This window comes from Cololabis saira, chromosome 3, assembly GCF_033807715.1.
Source record: "Cololabis saira isolate AMF1-May2022 chromosome 3, fColSai1.1, whole genome shotgun sequence".
Taxonomy (NCBI): domain Eukaryota; kingdom Metazoa; phylum Chordata; class Actinopteri; order Beloniformes; family Belonidae; genus Cololabis; species Cololabis saira.
Window position 1 is genome coordinate 43,840,507 of NC_084589.1, and position 18,193 is coordinate 43,858,699.

The following is an 18,193-nucleotide window of genomic DNA, read 5'->3' on the forward strand; positions in this document are numbered from 1 at the left end:
GAAATGTCAACTTCCCTTACACCTTCTATCATCAGAGGAGATGGGAATGAGGTGTTCCATAGCGAATGGGACAACCTGAACAGAGTCACAACAAATGTCCATGGTTCGAATGTTGTTAACAGTGCCGGCGGCATCATGATCCAGGAAACAAAACCGGGTGCCACAAGCTGCCAGGAGAGAACACTACCTAAATATGACAGGACCATGGAACGTCGTCTGAAACTGGATACACCTGAGACCCTCCCTCCACTGCACATTGGTATCAGAGTGGGTCCTAAGTTTCCTGCAGATGCGTCCTTCATACCTCCTGCGGAGAATGATCAAGTTTTCAAAGACAGTCTACAAGTGTACTACGTCTGGATATTTGGTATTTGTGTGACTGAACATGTTTTTATATGCTGTATCCGGTATATCCTATATATCGCTATGGAACACCTCATTCCCATCTCCTCTGATGATAGAAGGTGTAAGGGAAGTTGACATTTCATCCACAGCCTTAGCCAATGCTGTCTCCAGCTCCAATCCAAAATCATAAGATTCGCAATGGCCTAATCTCTGCAGAATGGTGGTCAGTTGTCTGCTCCGGTACAAGTGCCGGACTGTGGCACATGAAAGCACATGTTTTGGAAGTTTCCACTCGCCATTTGTCACTGCTCTACACAGGTCCTGTCCAATTGAAACAACAAGTCGCTTTGTTTTCTCACAATCAGAAACAGTGTCTCCAGAGAAGAGAAGTTTGAGGAAGCGGTCTAGCTCTTCAGGTAACACCTCTTCTGCTGTCTTGTTTAGGTCATCTGCGGTAGGTGGCCAAGGCATAACACTGGACTTGAAGGCCTTATTGATGACGCTGCGTAGGGTGAGAGCTACATCTTTTACACTGTCCACCGTTCCAAGTCGATACGCACAGGCCATGGCGTCCTCCACAGAAATACGGGAAGAGTGGACCAAGTAAAAGGCAAGGTTTCCTTTGTCCTTAACAGGAACTTTGGAAAAGGCTAAATGCTTCTTAAGCTCCTCATCACCTTGCAGACGACTCAGAAGTTTATCTCCTCTGTATTCAGGGTTAGGGTTATTTTGCTTTTCGAGCTCAAGGATATACAGGTGGCGCAGGTAGCGAAGTTGTAGGACTTTGTTTTGTTCTATGACCTGCTCTTTAATGTGGTCCCTCACCACGTTGTATGCTTTAAGGTGCGCAGAGATGGTCAGTTTCTGACCTGAGGCTTCCTTTGTCAGCTTCTTAGAATTATTCAAGTACTCTACTTGTAAGGCTTTCCAGCAGGTGACATGATAGCGAGCCCCTTTCGCATACAGGTCTTCATTTTTCACTTTGCGGAGCAGACTGCTTTTCCCTAAAGCTTCAGCCATAGGTTCAATGCGCTTCCATGCGGCACCATTGTTTTTCCAAGTAAATGGGACAGTCCTTTGGATTTTTCCATTGAATTTCTTTTCATCTGTGTCACAATATATACATTCTACTGGAAATGCAGAGCCTGTGGCTGGGTGTGACTTCCGGGGAGAGTACTTGTTGTCTGTTACTTCAAGCTGATGTGAATTGTTTTTTAGTCGATCAAGCTTTGATGTGAAATTTAAGTAACAGTTCCTGTGATAACCAGTACTGTCCAGGTTGACACCATCTAGGGTTTCTGGCAATAGATCACAAATTGCCTTCATCCGAAAAGGTGAGTCGATTGGCTCAGCTTGTCTCTTGTCTCGTATTTGAAGAAGGTGATGCAACTTTTCTTTGGGGTCATTTTTGGAGGCACTGAAGCAAATGAAGTTCCCAGGCGATGGACTTGGGGTGTGCAATACACAGGTATATGATTGGAATTTTAGTGGGGGTTCAGACACATCAGAAGTCTGATCATGCAGTCTCTTTGCACTTCTCATGTTTTATTAATCCATCACTGGGCACAGAAAAAAAGAATATAAAAAAATACAATTAGTGCCACTGGACTAAATTATTAAAAAAAAGGCCTGGATAATCGAACTTACTGTATGTCACATTTCTTTTAGCGTACCCTACTGTTAGTTAAAACCTACAAAATACAAGCAAAACAGTAAGAGTTAAAAGCTAACCTCAATGAAAAAAGCTAGCTAACATGCTAATTGGTTAGCTTGTCCAGCTAACCAAATAGAAATGAAGCTATTTTGAAGAATGTATTACCTCTGGCTCTAATATAAGAAAAACAACCATGTATAATGTTATATTAGCAAAAATGATAAGATATAACCTTATATTAGAAATGATAAAACATTCAGAAAATACTTACACTCCTTGTTCAAGTTTACTTGTGTTTGACAGTTGACAGTTGATGCTACAGTTGGTTTGAGATTTCAAATTCTGAACATTCTAAACACTTAACAGTGGGAAGACACGCCCCTTTTACTGAACATTCGAAGCATTCTAAATGGGTTGCATCCCCCGCATTTTGCTTCATTACTCATTCCACAAATGGAGATTTCTTACAAGTTGTACCTCGTTGGAAAGGGGACTAATTGGGCCTTTTTTTGGTGTAAACAATACACCAACAGGTATTTCCAAAAGGGAGATGCACTTGATTGAAAAAAACATTTTCAAGCGTTTTTGGGTAATTTTGCCCTAAAATACTACTTGAAGCTCATTTTTCCCTAATAAAGAGTGGTTCTACCATCCCAGTAACCTTTCCATTGGATTCCTGGTGTCAATATTATGAGAAAAAGTGTGTTTGTTTGTCTTTCTAGGATTTATGGTTCAGAAGTTATGGAAATCTGCGTTTTTGCCATTTTAACAGGCAAAAATTCTAAATGGGTTCCAAAAAAGAACTTTCGGACCAATTTTTTTTCGGGCAACAAGCAAAAATCGTAAGCAAACACCTAAAGGATCCCAAAAAAACACGTTTCAGAAAAGAGTCCATCGGGTGCTCGGGAACCCCTCCTTCCTACTAGACTAATAAGGATTCAGGAAATGTATTACATTTTAGCTTGAACGAATGCTTAAAAGGTCCCCTTTATATTAATACCAAAGACAATATTGTGACAGCAATATTGTGACAACATTGACAGATTTCCTGTACATGAGTCTAAACCAGGATATACAGCAACATCTGAAATGTAATTTTCTGAAGGGGGTGGGTAACTTCATGAGCTGATAACTATGATACAGCTGCCACTCAGGAAGGGTTATCTTACCAAAATATCATATACAGACGTGGATATTTTCAAAAATTTTAAGGAAGTTTGGTCACCTTGAGTGGTACTGACAAGAACAATTTTGGGCTCTGGCCCATGGACTATTACCGTAATTCAGCATCTCTGCAGACTTTTGGAAAGGGAATTACCCACAGTTCATTGCGTTGTGACATAAAAGGAGGTTACCAGGGAGAATGTAAACAAAACAGGGGGCGGAGGAAAATAATTCATGTGCGACTGCGAGAAGAAAGTTCACCTGTAAGTATAAATACATAGCCCACTGGTGATTTAAATTCAAAAACTGTTGTCCCGTGATGATTTTTCAACGGCCCTATTATTTCCTTTACAAACAGGGAGCGACCAACAAACGGAGGGAAGAAAACCAAAAAAAGGACAAATGAAGTTTTGGACTTTCTTCAAGACTAAATACAAGAAAAGAGGTTGAGGGAGCTGGATGAAAAGGAGGAGGAGAGGGAAAAGAAGAGGGATGACCAGTTATTTAAGTTCATTGACATTTTTGGGAAGATGGTGGACAAAATGTAGTTTTCTTCATTTTTTTATTCATAATTTGAGGTTGACCTGGTGTTGAATAAACAAGACTTGCTTTTCTTTAATCTGAGTACAGAGTTTGATTCCCTATGTTAACAGAAATGCATACATGTAAATACTAGCAAGACAGTTTTCGATCCAACACAAACAAGTCAGGTGGTACTTTGGTTATTCATTTATTTATGACCACAATATCTAAACAATTTCAGCAAGTTGAAAAAAAACTTGCAGGAAATTTTGATGACTGAAATATTTAGCTCAGGTTACCATCAATTTAAACGCTCTCTTACAAAAAGGAAATTACATCATGCTCAAAATGGACAATAATATTTGATGGTCATAACACAGCTGGAATATATATATTTTTTCTCGTCTGCACACATATTAAAAGGTAGTGTCAGAGACGTTCAATAAACGAGACAGCCCACTACAGTTCGTTTTCCTGTATCTGTGTCACGTGACTGCCACGCCCCTTTAGGAGACCGGAAGTAGGTCCTGAGTCTATTGAGTCCTATGGGAAAAGTGAACGTGAGCACAGATTATTACCAATTCCTTCGCCCCATAGTAACCTAAGTAAATATGGGACCCATTTTTCAAAAGCCACAAACCTTCTGAACATTCTGACACCAAAATGGCAATTTTCAGACCACAGATTAGGAGAAAATGAACTTTGTTTCTCTGTCTGAGCAACACACTCTCGCGAGTGTATGTATAGAGGATCTTCGGTAGTGTCCTTGATGTTGGAGAGCTAGCAAGATTTGAAAGTGGCGCCTCCTCTAAGCCCCGCCCCCTCCTCCCCCTCCCGTCAGCGCTCCGTCCAAAGCCACGCCCCCACAAACTTTGGGGAACGCGCATTTGCAGGAGTCGAGTTTTCCAGGACATTTCGGGCAGCACATTTTCAACAAAACTACCCCATGTCTCATTCACCTGTAAGCGAGGCCGGTTTTAGGGGGGGCTGTGCCCACCGGCGTCTCCATCCCGGCGAGAGTGGAGAGCTGAGAGCGGGTGGCGGTGCGCTGCAGGCTCTAGAGCCACGGCTGCCACGGCTACACCGTCTACGCCGTAGCCTACGCCATAGCCGGCGTAGCCGTGGCTCTAGAGCCTGCAGCGCACCGCCACCCGCTCTCAGCTCTCCACTCTCGCCGGGATGGAGGCGTCTCCATCCCCACGGACCCCCATACTGCTTCCAAGCCGGAGCTGCTGCGGCTCTTCAGTGCGGCTTCACGTGTCCCTGCGGGCTGATGCTGCTGGGCGGAGAGTCCTGCAGCAGCAGCCCGGACCGACGCTCTGCTCCCCGCTCTCACACACAGCGGGGACCGAGCCGCTCTGGAAATAACTACATAATAACTACATACTGGGGGTCCGTGGCAGAGGGGAGGGAGGGGGGTCTAAGCTAGGCTACTAACCTACCGCGACTAACTAACCCCAAAAACTACAGAGCAAGCGTGCAGGTGAACAACCCAGTGTGTACGTCTATGTGTGTGTGTGCGTGTATGTATATGACTATTTGTGTGTGTATACATGTATATGTGTGGCTATGTGTGTGTATGTGTGCATGTATGAATATATATATATATACACACACACACGTGCGTGTGTGTGTGTGTGTGTGTGTGTGTGTGTGTGTGTGTGTGTGTGTGTGTGTGTGTGTGTGTGTGTGTGTGTGTGTGTGTGTGTGTGTGTGTGTGTGTGTGTGTGTGTGTGTGTGTGGTGGGGGAGGGGGGGGGGGGGGGGGGAAGCAACCCCGCCACCCGCGAGACCAGAGGCCGACAAGGAAGAACCCGGAACCCAGGCCACCAGCAACCCCACAGAGGGGAGATGAGGGCGGGAGGCACAGCTGGTATATTTAACTCAGGATACCATCAGTTTACACGCTCTTACAAAAATGAAATTACTTACAGATTACAGATTTCAAAATGCATAAAGCCTTTTACAGTTTTTAGCGAACTATGTATGACGTCACAATATATAACCTCAAAATGGTGTAGATGGAGAGTTTAACAACATGGAGCTGCAGATTAATTTTACAAAGAGAATGTGAGTGAAGAAACAGACGGGAAAAAACGACGTGTGAGAGAGGTTTTGTAGATGAACGAAATAAACTGTCACGTATAAAGAAAGTTCAGCACATACTAACAGCTCTTTATTTGCACCGTGGAGACGGCAAGTTACCAACAGCAACAAATTATACGATTTTAAGAAGGAACAGGGATTCAAACAAACTCAAGGCAGAACTTTAAAAAAAGTACACAACCACATCGTTCTCTCTGCGTCAAGTTGCCCGAGAAGCATAAGTCTGGGTTGATCCTGCAACCATTGTGGGGAGGGGATTAGGCTCATCAGCCACAGGAGGTGGTGGTTGGACTTCTGCGGGTTCTTCTTCTGTGGGCCAGACAGGAGTGGACACCTGCTCCTCCGGAGGTGGTGGTTGGACTTCTGCGGGTTCTTCTTCTGTGGGCCAGACAGGAGTGGACAGCTGCTCCTCCGGGTGACTTTTCATGTGACTCAGCAAATCAATTATGGAATCAAAACCTTCGTTGCACGTCTCGCACAAATATAGCTTCTCGCCGGCGTGCGTGGTTAGGTGCTGGTTAAGATCTGAAAAATTAGGAAAGGATTCTCCGCAGGTGCTGCAAATGTACGGACATTCACCGGCGTGCGTGGTTAGATGCTGGTTAAGATCTGAAAAATTAGGAAAGGGTTCTCCGCAGGTGTTGCACAGGTATGAACATTCATCGGTGTGGGTCCTCAAGTGAACCACGAGGTTGGAACGTTGTGCGAAACCTTTTCCACACGTTTTGCAGATGTAGGGCTTCTCGCCTGTGTGCGTGTTTATGTGGCTTTTAAGAGCTGATGAATCAATAAAGGTTTTTCCACAGGTGTTGCAAAGGTACGGCCTTTCGCCGGTGTGGATCCTCGAGTGAACCACCAGTTGGGCACGTTGCCTGTAACTCTTCCCACATGTTTTGCAGATGTAGGGCTTCTCGCCCGTGTGCGTGGTTATGTGGCGTTTAAGAAGTGTTGATACAGCAAAGGTTTTTCCGCAGGTGTTGCAAAGGTACGGCCTTTCGCCAGTGTGAGTCCTCGAGTGAACCACCAGGTGGGAATTTTGCCTGTAACCTTTTCCACATGTTTTGCAGATGTAGGGCATCTCACCCGTGTGGATCCTCAAGTGACCCACCAGGTGGGGTTTTTGCCTGTAACGTTTTCCACATGTTTTGCAGACGTAGGGCTTCTCGCCCGTGTGTATCATTTTATGCTGCTTGAATGTTTTTGATTCACTAAACGATTTTCCGCAGGTGTTGCACAGGTACGGCCTCTCGCCAGTGTGGATCCTCACGTGATTCTTTAAATAACGACTTGAACTGAACTTTTTACTGCAGGTGCTGCAAGAAAACGCCTTCTTCCTCGTGTGGGTCCTGGTCAGCCTTGATTTACAGTTGCTGTCTGACGGGACATATTCGTGGTCAGATGTATTCTCATCTGCAGTTTTACTGGAGTCTGAGCGTAAACTTTCAGTTCCTTCCTCATCCTTGATTTGGGCTTCAGGAGAAGTGTGCAACGGCAGCTGGCCACAGTTTGGTCCTGGTTCACCATTTTCAACTTTCACATCAGCGACATTGACCAATGAGACATCCACCTCTACGTCCTCGTGCTTGATCTCCTGACGACTGGAGTCTTCCTCCAGTTCTGTAGTCTGTGGATGCCCTGGTTCCTCCTGGTCCGGGCTGCAGCTCCTCTCTGGTTCCTCCTGGTCCGGGCTGCAGCTCCTCTCTGGTTCCTCCTGGTCCGGGCTGCAGCTCCTCTCCAGGTTATCGAGGTGCTGGTCACTGAAAACCCCGTCCTCCTCCACCTTACAAACATTCTCTCGTGGGAGTTCTGGAATTACAAAAAGGGACAAAAAGATAGGATTTTAACAAGTCAAAATTGCTTCCCAGTGTTGATTGATTGGTTGTATTTGTGAGGTTTAAACTTTGTCCTGAACCTTCGGTCTTCCCCTTCATCTGTGCAGTATATTTGAAAACAAGTGCATTACTCTGTGTGACCATGAGGCGGCACTGTGACTGTACTCTTGTGTTAGTGCGTTGGTATCGAGACAGTTGAAGAATAAAGTTTGTTGTTCTAGAAATGGCTTCTTCCCCGTCATATATAACGACGAGCCACTGTGACCTGCATCTTTTCTACTAAATAAACGATTAAGTCTAAAGCATGAAATTGGAACGGTAAAGTCGCATCTTAGTAACAGTTCAATGCCTCCCAGTTTATTAAAAATTACTCTGGGGATATGATACCAAAAGCTCTTATTGTGTAGAAAAGATTTCTAACAGTTCATTTTTTAGGTTTCCATTAATAAAATCTAAATCTATAGCTTACATCTATAGCTTACAAGCTTACATCTTTGAATTCTTTGGTCAGTTCAGTTTTCCTAATGTAATTAATTTTCTTTCTCCAGATATAATCAAAGTTAACCCGATTAATCTTTTTGATTACGTTATTGGGAATAGACGACGAGTTTGCTGGATAAATACATATGGAGAGACTTTCCATTTTGGTTAAGAAGATACGACCTAATAAACTGATGTCTCTTAATAACCAGGAGTTAAGTTTGGCATTCATTAATTACCCTCCAGACATTTTTATTTTCACGTCTTTCTGAATCTTTAGAGATGGAAATGCCAAGATATTTGACAACAGATTTTATAGGGATGCCTCTGATAAGTGACTGGTGAATTGGTATTAACTCACATTTGTTCAAATTTAATTCCAGCCCTGAGGCTTTGGAGAAAATATCAATATTATGCAATATTTTTGGGACTTCAGATAATTGTTTCGTGAAGATAGTAGTGTCATCTGCTAACTGGCTAATGATTACATGTATTCCAAGTACCTCTAAAGGTGCAATATTGGAATTTTTGATAAGGTTAGAGAGCATTTCTGTAGCTATTATGAAGAAAAATTGAGAAATAGGACAGCCTTGTTTTACTCCTCGTTTAATTGTAAATTGAGGTGATGTGCTTTCTGTTAAAGATATACAGCTATTTGAATTTTCATAAAGGGATTCAAACATATTTATGAATTTATCACCAAATCCAATTCATTTTAAACACTGAAAAATGAATGGGTGCTCAATCGAATCAAACGCTTTATAAAAGTCAAGAAACAAAATAAATCCATCATCTTCTATTAAATTATTATAGTCTAAGATCAAGGATTAAGCGAATATTGTTGTGAATGGATCTACCCCTCATAAAGCCAGATTGGGAGTCACTTGTGATTTTGTGCAAGTGCTTTTTTAATCCGTTATCATAAATGAGGGTTACAATTTTGTAGTCATTGTTCAATAAGGTGATCGGTCTAAGATTTTCTAACACTTTTGGGTTTTGACCCGGTTTTGGAATCAGAGTTATTATTCCTTGTTTCATACTAGAGGGAAATGTGATATTGTTAGTTGCTTCTTTTAACATAAGAGAGAATGGTTCTTTTAATAAATCCCAGAAATGTTTATAAAAAGTTGCACTAAGACCATCACTCCCTGGGGATTTGTCCAAAGACAAACTGTTAACTGCACCGTCAAGTTCAACAGAAGAAATATCAGCATCACATAAATCTGCAAACTCTTTTTCTATGGTTGGAATAAGATCTTTGATATAGTTAAAAAAGTTGTCAGAATCATCTCTAGAGAAAGATGAGGAATATAACTTCTTTCCTGTCTTCTTTTTTCTAATCGACAAAAGTTTGATGTGCTTTTTTCTCCTTCCTCTATCCATTTTGCTCTTGATCTTATATAAGAACCTTCGGCTCTCCTGAGATAGATTTCATCAAGCTTAATTTGCAAAATTTGTAATTTTTGTTTATCCTCATCAGTTTGTAAAATGTTATTGCAGTAGGAGTTTAATTCTTTAATAATTTCTGATAATTCTGTTACGTGATTTTCCAAAACTAATAGCAAATTCTCGAATTTAAAATTTTAAAAATTCCCATTTAGCAACATAAGATATTAGCGATTCATCACACATTACATCTGAGATTAAGATTTCAATTCCATCATGAAAGGCCTGGCATTTCAATAAACTTGCGTTAAATTTCCATTACCCTTGTTCCTACGGTGGATACCAGGGGGTCCCAAATTTAGCTTGACGATAGAGTGATCTTTGAGCGGAGCAGCGGAAATGGAGCAATCAGAAATGGAGGCCAACAACAAGTCCGATATTAACCAGAAATCAATCCTCGATTTTGCCAAATTGTTTTGTTTGAACCATGAATATTGTTTGGAGCAGGGACGTGCGGTCAGGGGAGGCAGGTGAGGCAGAGCCTCACCTGTCATCATGACAAGTAAAAAAATAATTATAACATCAAATTTATACTAATATTTGTTCACTGATCTTTATGTATGACTAATTTAGAACATTTATTATAGTCAAAATCGCTGGATTTGCCTATTTCCTGTTCAAATACAGGGCTGAAATGTGAGGTGAGGCAGCAGCGAGCCTCACCTCACCTCTGATTGCGCAATCCATCACAAACTGCGCTGATACGTGTGATTGGCACGTGCTGGTTGCCGTATCTCTGCATGTCGCCAATATAATGTTTGCAGATACGTTTATTTGACCTGATTTTCCACAGTCTGGCTAATATCTTTAACCATTAAAGTTTAATGTTTGTTAGTGACATATTTAGTTTCGCTGTTGGGAAATAAAACCGCAGTGAAAAAGGCACAGGGTGAGGCAGACAATACTCTGCCTCCCCTGAAGGGGGCGAACGTGAGTCAACGCCGTTCGCTCACGTACTAAAATAAGGAGGACTTTTACAACAAAGTAACAAAGTAAGTAGAGGTTTTTGTGGCGGACAGGCGCATGGACTTCATTTACAAATAAAAGTAAGACCAAAAACACATTCAATCTTATAAAAAAAAGAGATTAGACTAAGAAAAATACAATAGAATATTTAAAAACTAAATTTTGGCCTTAAATAAAATATTCTTTGTTTTTCTTTTCATGCTTTTTGTTGAGCAATCTGTATTAAATTGATTAAAGTATCAGAATTAAACGTTTTAAAAACTGAATATTTCACTAAAGGTCAAAATTTTAATCAGTGGTTTTGTACACCAGTCTATACTCTCATTTATGTTGTATGAACTATAGAATTGCGACGGCCAACACATGGAGGGTGTAGAGCAAATGCACGTTTTTTTCTTACCTTTATGTAACTGTAATATGCACCGTGTGTGTGCGCGTGTGTGTGTGTGCCCGTGTGTTTTTTGTGAAGAATGCTGATGAGATATGAAATAACCAGTAGCCAATTGAATAAGCTACCCTATTTGGTTTATATATTTGTAAATCTGACACTTCAAGGAGTCAATGCCTCACCAACCGTGAAACTCACCGCACGTCACTGGTTTGGAGTGGGGATTTTTAAGATTTTTAGAAATAAGATAAGATGGGGTTATATATATATATATATATATATATATATATATATATATATATTTATTTATTTATTTATTTTATTTTTTTTAACACATCAAACAGTATATCCATTCTACAGAGAACAACTACATTCTTCAAGTAAATTGTTTCGTAACAAATATTTAAATTCGCCAAGTAAAAACAGGGTACTTAAGTGGGTTCCATTCCATGCCAATGGAGCAAAGTGAGAAAATGCAGTCTTACCTAGTTCTGTGAGTGCTCTGGGAGTTTTTAAAAGTAGCAATCTAGTGGATCTGGTATTGTAGCTGCTAGAGGCTAGACTACAAAAGGTAAGGAGGAAGCTTACCCAAGATGGTCTTATATATGAAGATGTACATGTGTGTTTTCCTCCGTAAATAGAGGGAGGTCCATCCTACCATTTGATAAAGTACACAATGGTGAGTAAGCCATTTGGCATTGGTAATGAAGCGCAGGGAAGCATGGTAAACACTGTCTAGCTTCTCTAGCAAGGAGGGGGCAGGACGCATACATATTATGTCACCATAGTCAATAATGCGTAAAAATGTAGCTTGAATAAGTTTCTTTCTAGCCTCAGCAGTAAAGCATTGTTTGTTGCAAAATAAAAAACCCAACTTTAATTTAAGTGTCCTTGTGAGGCTTTCAATGTGTACTGTAATTGACAGCTTTTCATCCAACCATAGCCCAAGATATTTGTATGATGAAACCTTTTCGATGACTGCTCCCTTTAAGGTAACAATATGCATATAGTCCATTGGTGTTGAGCGAGCCCTTGTGAATGTCATAAGTTTGGTTTCTTAACATTTAGGACAGGTTTTAGATCAAGAAACGAGGTCTGCAAGCATTTAAAAGCAGCTTGGAGATCCTCCATCACCTGTGTAGGGGAGGATACACACAAGTATAAGACTGTATCGTCCGCATAAAGATGCAGTTTGGCTGTATGGATTCCATTTTCTAGATCATTTATAAAGATAGAAAATAAAACTGGTGCTAAAATGGACCCTCGGGGAACACCTTTGTTAATTTCTAAGAAACTTGATTTATAATTCTCTGCCACTACACATTGTGTTCTCTATGACAGATAATTTCTGAACCAGTTAACCACTTCCTGTCCAAGACCAATCCTGCACAGTCTATACAGTAATACTTCAGGATCTACAGAGTCAAAGGCTTTTGCCAAATCAATAAACAGTGCTGCACAATGTTGATTCTTGTCAAGTGTATTGATTATGTCATTAGTCACTAGCATGGCTGCAGTTATGGTACTGTGCCCCGACCTAAAGCCTGATTGGACCTCAGTTAGGATGTTGTTTTCTAGTAAAAATTGCTTTAGTTGAATATTCACAAAGGATTCAAAAACTTTGGCAAGGATAGAGAGAGGATAGAGAGAAATGGGGCGATAGTTATTAACATCTGAGGGATCCCCACTTTTTAATAAAGGAAGGACATAAGCAGACTTCCATACTTTGGGGATGGTGCTGGTCAAAAAACTAAGATGAATAATTGAAGCAAGGGGCTCTGCAATAAAATCACTGGCTGTTTTAAAAAAAAAAATGGTATGGTATGGGTCTAATGGCGCTTTTCCACTAGTACCTACTCAGCCCGACTCGCCTCGGTACGGCTCGTCACGCATCGCCCCGGCTCCACCCGCTTTGTCCTCGTTTGTTTTTCCACATCCAAGTGAGAAGTGGGGGGGGGGTTGGGGTGAAGCTGCTGTAACGTACTCGATTGCGCAACCCCTTTGTTCGTGTCGGCGCAGATGAGAAATCAGCTGGAGCCGCGAGCGGCTGAGAGTAAAACAGAACGCCTATGGATCTGATCGTTCCTTATCGCCCGTCTACATCCCCTTTTTAATTCTCTCGTCAGCCACCAGGTTTATGAACCTCAGAGTTGGATCACCAAACAGACGTTTGCGCTGTATAATAAAATCGCAGCGAGTCGCTCTCGCGCTGACTCCCGCTTCCTGATTCAAACGTCTGATGGCCCCGCCCCACGACCAATCAGTGGCGTGGAGGGTGATGACGTCAGATATAGTGCCGGCTCAGCACGCTTAGAACCTCGGCAGAAAAGGTACAGAAAAAGTATCTGTTTGGCACGGCTCCACCCGCCTCGGCCCGTAATGGAAAAGCGCAAGGGTAGCGCAAGGCGTGGCGGGTAGAAGCGCGCTGAGTAGGTACTAGTGGAAAAGTGCCATAAGTTATCCGGGCCTGCTGACTTTTTGCAGTCTATACCTTTCAAGGCTTCACATACTTCAGTGGCAGTGACAGGCTTAAAATGGAAGAGGTTCATAACAGATACAGATTTAATTAATTTCCAAAATTGTGTTGGATTATTCAAATTTTGAGTAACTGAGTTCAGATAAAATTCAGATTTTGATTTTCTGACCAATCGTGTACATTTATTTCTGAGAACTCTAAAGGACGTCCAATCTGCTGGGGCATTTGATGTCCTAGATTTAGCCCATGCAGCATCTCTCTGTCTCAATGAAGTTGATATGGCATCTGAAAACCAAGGATTATCTCTTCCCCTGATCCTGTACTTTTTGATAGGGGCCTGCTTGTCACATATAGACATAAATGTCATTACAAAATAGTCCCAGGCAGCATTAACATCAGGCATAAGGCAAACTTTCTCAATGTCACTGTGATATAAATCATGCAGAAAAGCTTGTTCTTTGAATTTCTTAAAATATCTTTTAAATATAAAACGTTGTATGACCTTGGGGGGCTTGATATTGCGTACACAAACAATTGCAGAGTGATCACTCACATCATTACAGAAAATCCCTGTGGCATTATATTTGTGTGGACAGTTTGTTAAAATAATATCCAATAATGTTGATTTTTGTAATGCTTTAAGATTGGGTTGAGTTAGGGCGGATATCAGTTGTGTAAGATTCATGGAATCACATACTTTTTTAAAGGTTCGGAAGCCGGGGCCAGCCAGTCCCAATTTAAATCCCCCAAAAGAATAAACTCGGAGTCATTAAATTTGTTTAGGATATCATGGATAGAGGAGAGAGCATCATTTACAGCAGAAGGCAGTCTATAACAGCCAACATTATATATATATAAACAATCTAACTACAAGTACTGCATATGAAGCCCCTTTATGAACATCCTCCAACCAAGCCCGGTTCTACGAGGGAGCATAAGCATGCATTGCACCCTCGGTTTATGTGTGCGCATGCGTTAAAGCCTGATTTATGGTTCCGTGTTAAATCGACAGCGTAGCTTACGGCGTAGGTTACGTGGCGTTGCGCACCGTACGTGCGTGTCGCCGCATACCCTACACCGTAAGCTCTGTATTGGTGTAATGCGGAACCAAAAATCAGCCTTAGTGTACGTCACTCATCTGCGTCCAGCGCGCTGTTACCTGCGCCAGCAAGACGCTGCTCTCTGCTGCACCGTTAACACAAAATAGTTATTTTAAATGCTCCCATTTAATGCCCCTCTAGCCTTTATTTCAGCAGCTCATGACCGCTCATGTTTTTGAATGCACACGCGCGTGCGCGAGTCATAATGCGTGCGCAGCTGTCGACTGAGGGTGTCACTCGCACGTACTTTGACGCCTGTGCAGCAAAGCAACGGGTAACATGTAAGGTAGTTTCCCCATTGATTTATAACGGTCACGCGTGTACCTGCACGTTCATGCGTAATGACTGCTGCACACGCGTGATCACAGTACGCGCAGTGACTACATGTAACATTTACACGTTTTTTGCGAATGCACGCATGAAGATGATAGAACATTTTTTGACACGTGCGTGCATTGTTACGTACGCAGACTACATCACACGTAACAAGAAGCTGCGTGTTGATGATTGGGCCGGAGCTTCGGGAGCTGCATGCTGGCCTGCTGTCCCCACCCCTGGTCATCCCGCTGCTGCTTCCACCTGCCTGCTGTGCTGTTGCCGTCCCTGACCCACCAGTCTGGCCTTCGGCAGGAGGGTCCCTCCTTATGAGCCTGGTCCTGCTCAAGGTTTCTTCCATCCTAAAGGGGGGTTTTTCCTTGCCACTGTTTGGCTTAAGGTTTTTCTCCCACTAGGGGAGTTTTTACCTGCCATTGTTCATGTAATAATTGCTCGGGGGTCATGTTCTGGGTATGGGTCTCTGGAAAGCGTCTAGAGACAACTTTTGTTGTATTAGACGCTATATAAATAAAATTGAATTGAATTGAATTTAATTAGCTTGTCACCAAGGTTTGCACAACTCTGTTGATGACACAGGTACTTGTATCACAGTGTGTTGAAGCAGGGTAACATCTAAAACAGCGGTCGGCAACCCAAAATGTTGAAAGAGCCATATTGGACCAATAACACAAAAAACAAATATGTCTGGAGCCGAAAAAAATGAAAAGTCTTGTATAAGCCTTAGAATGAAGGCAGCACATTAGTTAGAACTGGGGGAAGATTTATTTTTCATTATGCACTTCGAGAAAAAAGTCGAAATGTCGAGATTAAAAAGGAAAAAGAAAATGAGAAAAAAGAAAAAGAGAAAAAAGGTGGAAAAAGAAGAAAAAAGGTGGAAAGAGAAGAAAAAAAGGTGGAAAAAGAAGAAAAAAAAGGTGGAAAAAGAAGAAAAAAAGGGGGGAAAAGAGAAGAAAAAAGGGGGGGAAAGAGAAGAAAAAAGGGGGGGGAAAAGAGAAGAAAAAAAGGGGGGGAAAAGAGAAGAAAAAAAGGGGGGAAAAAGAGAAGAAAAAAAGGGGGGAAAAAGAGAAGAAAAAAAGAAGGAAAAAAAAGGCCAAACATTTTTGAAAAATCTCCAGGAGCCACTAGGGCGGCTCTGGAGCCGCGGGTTGCGACCCCTGATCTAAAACATGCAGGACAGGGGCCCACGAGGACCAGGATTGAGAAACACGTTCTTAAGCTGTAAGCCGTGATCAGCAATATAATTAAAATAATAAAAGGCTTGCAATATTTCAGTTGATTTGTAATGAATCCAGAATGTATGACATTTCTGTTTTTGTAATTGCATTACAGAAAATCACAATATTGTAATTTTCTGAGACAGTCCTGTATGTCCGGCTTGTATGTATTGTGTTAACGGCAGCTTTATTGCCGACAGAGCGAGCAGCTGCGTCGGTCTGTATGAATTAAAAATAAATGAAACTTATATGAATGTAGTATAAGTATAACTTATATAATATGAATGTAGTAAGTATAACTTAAAAGGAACAGAGATTTTTATAAAACCAAGATGCAGGACCAAATTGATGGAACGTTGTGTTTCTGTGAAAGGAATTAATTTATGGAACAATCTGAACAAAGAAAACAAAGAATCCAAATCAAACATTACATTCAAAAGAACAATTAAAGCCTGTATGTTAAGGAAATATAACGAAAAATGTTGAGTTTGATTGACATACCCGTAGGCGGTGGTAATTTTATTTTAATGTTATTTTATTTTAGTTGTTTTTATTCACTTAGTTGTTTTTTTTATTATTATTTTTAATTTATGTTATTTGTGAAAGGGGCAGATCAGATAAGATTCTTCTTCTTTCTGCTCCCTTTTCATTCATAAGTTAGGAACATTTGTATTTGTATTAAATTGTTTTGTTTTTTGAATGAAATAAAGAATAAAATGAAATGAATGAAATGAAATGTAAAAAGACTAACTTTATTTTATTTTATTCCTTTATAGCCCTTACGGTGTGTTTGCAGTGTATTTACATCCAAGGAATAAAAACATTGAGAACCATCAGTTTGAGAGTCATCCATCATCAGTCGGGGCTACAGAAACCCGGGGGTTGGGGATCACTGTAATAAATGATGTTTGCTCCTCGTCACTCTCTTTAAATCCAAACCAGTTCCAGATAACGGGGCTGGAGCCTCATTTAACAAGGAGCTCCTCGCTCTCAGATCCGCCTTCCGCCATGTTTGTTAAGCCTGATTTATGGTTCTGCGTTAAATCGACGCAGCGCGTACAACGCATAACCATAAATCAGGCTTTACACAACCACGTCACCAACGGGAATTTATCGTTTTTACAGCGATTTTTTTTGACGGTGTTGTGAACGGTAAAATATCACCTATTCCTATTACGTACCGACTCTGTGGAGTCTGATTTCAGGTTTCCAGGCGAGGTCCAACAGTCTGCGCTGACGGTCGAGCTCTTCTTCATACTCCAAGATGGTTTTTTCAAACTCTGAGAATATTTCTACAGCAGCTGCTGTTAGTCGCTGACTGATAAACTCTCTCAGAGGATTAGCCTTAGACATTGTTGAAGAGGAAAAAGAAAGTAAACAAAAGAACCGTCCTCCACAAAGGAATCACTGCTCACGTGTTCCCTTCGCTTCCGCCGGGTGTTACAATCTGGAGTTCCGGTAGAGCTCACGGTTCTACGGATAGTTCCTTCTCGCAGTTACAGTCAGTATTTCATTTACCAACGAAAATAATTAGAACAAAATACATAAAACATTTTTTTTCGTCACTGGTTTACATCTGAGAAAACAACACAAGCAAGAAGGATTAAACAGTTTTATTTTTCCGACACAATGAGAGCTGACGCAATTTATATGATAAGCTTCTGATTGTTAATATCAATAAATAAAAGAAAATATTTTTTTAATTCATGTGTACTTTATTTGTCATAAAAATATGTTGATACGTTTTTTTTAATTTATGTGTAGCTACTTTATTATTTATCATAAAACATTTATGTTGTTAAACTTTTATTGCAATGGGCCTCAAAATAATACACATGGTAAGTCTTTGAGACATCAAAACATTTAAATATCCAACTTAGTTTAGTTCAGCGCTTCCAGTCGGTGGATTTATTATTGACGTGCACATGCAGGACTCACGAGTCACCGTTTGGCATTAAAATAAAAAAGTAAGTTAAGTCAGAGGGAAGGTAAACTTCGGATGGTACGACCAGAGGGAACACAGGGAAGGACATGATTTTGGTGTGAAATATATGCAGGACTGTCTCAGAAAATTAGAATATTGTGATACATTTCTTTATTTTCTGTAATGAAATTAAAAAAACAAAAATGCCATACATTTTGGATTAATTACAAATCAACTGAAA

The 18,193-nt window shown here is 41.1% G+C and overlaps 1 protein-coding gene across 2 annotated transcripts; it reads right to left on the minus strand.

Moving 5' to 3' along the window:
* Nucleotides 1-4,877: 4,877 nt before the first annotated feature.
* Nucleotides 4,878-17,454, minus strand: LOC133440367 (zinc finger protein 260-like). Of its 2 annotated transcripts, XM_061717614.1 has the most exons (3): nucleotides 17,210-17,454; nucleotides 6,139-7,596; nucleotides 4,878-6,069 (listed from the first exon to the last, which is right to left on the minus strand). In XM_061717614.1, the coding sequence occupies exons 1-3, from the start codon at nucleotides 17,379-17,381 to the stop codon at nucleotides 5,990-5,992; spliced, it is 1,710 nt and encodes a 569-aa protein (XP_061573598.1). In that variant the 5' UTR covers nucleotides 17,382-17,454; the 3' UTR covers nucleotides 4,878-5,989. The 2 variants fall into 2 exon arrangements, with proteins under 2 accessions (XP_061573598.1, XP_061573597.1); XM_061717613.1 differs by having other exon boundaries at nucleotides 4,878-7,596.
* Between the last annotated feature and the right edge of the window lie 739 nt (nucleotides 17,455-18,193).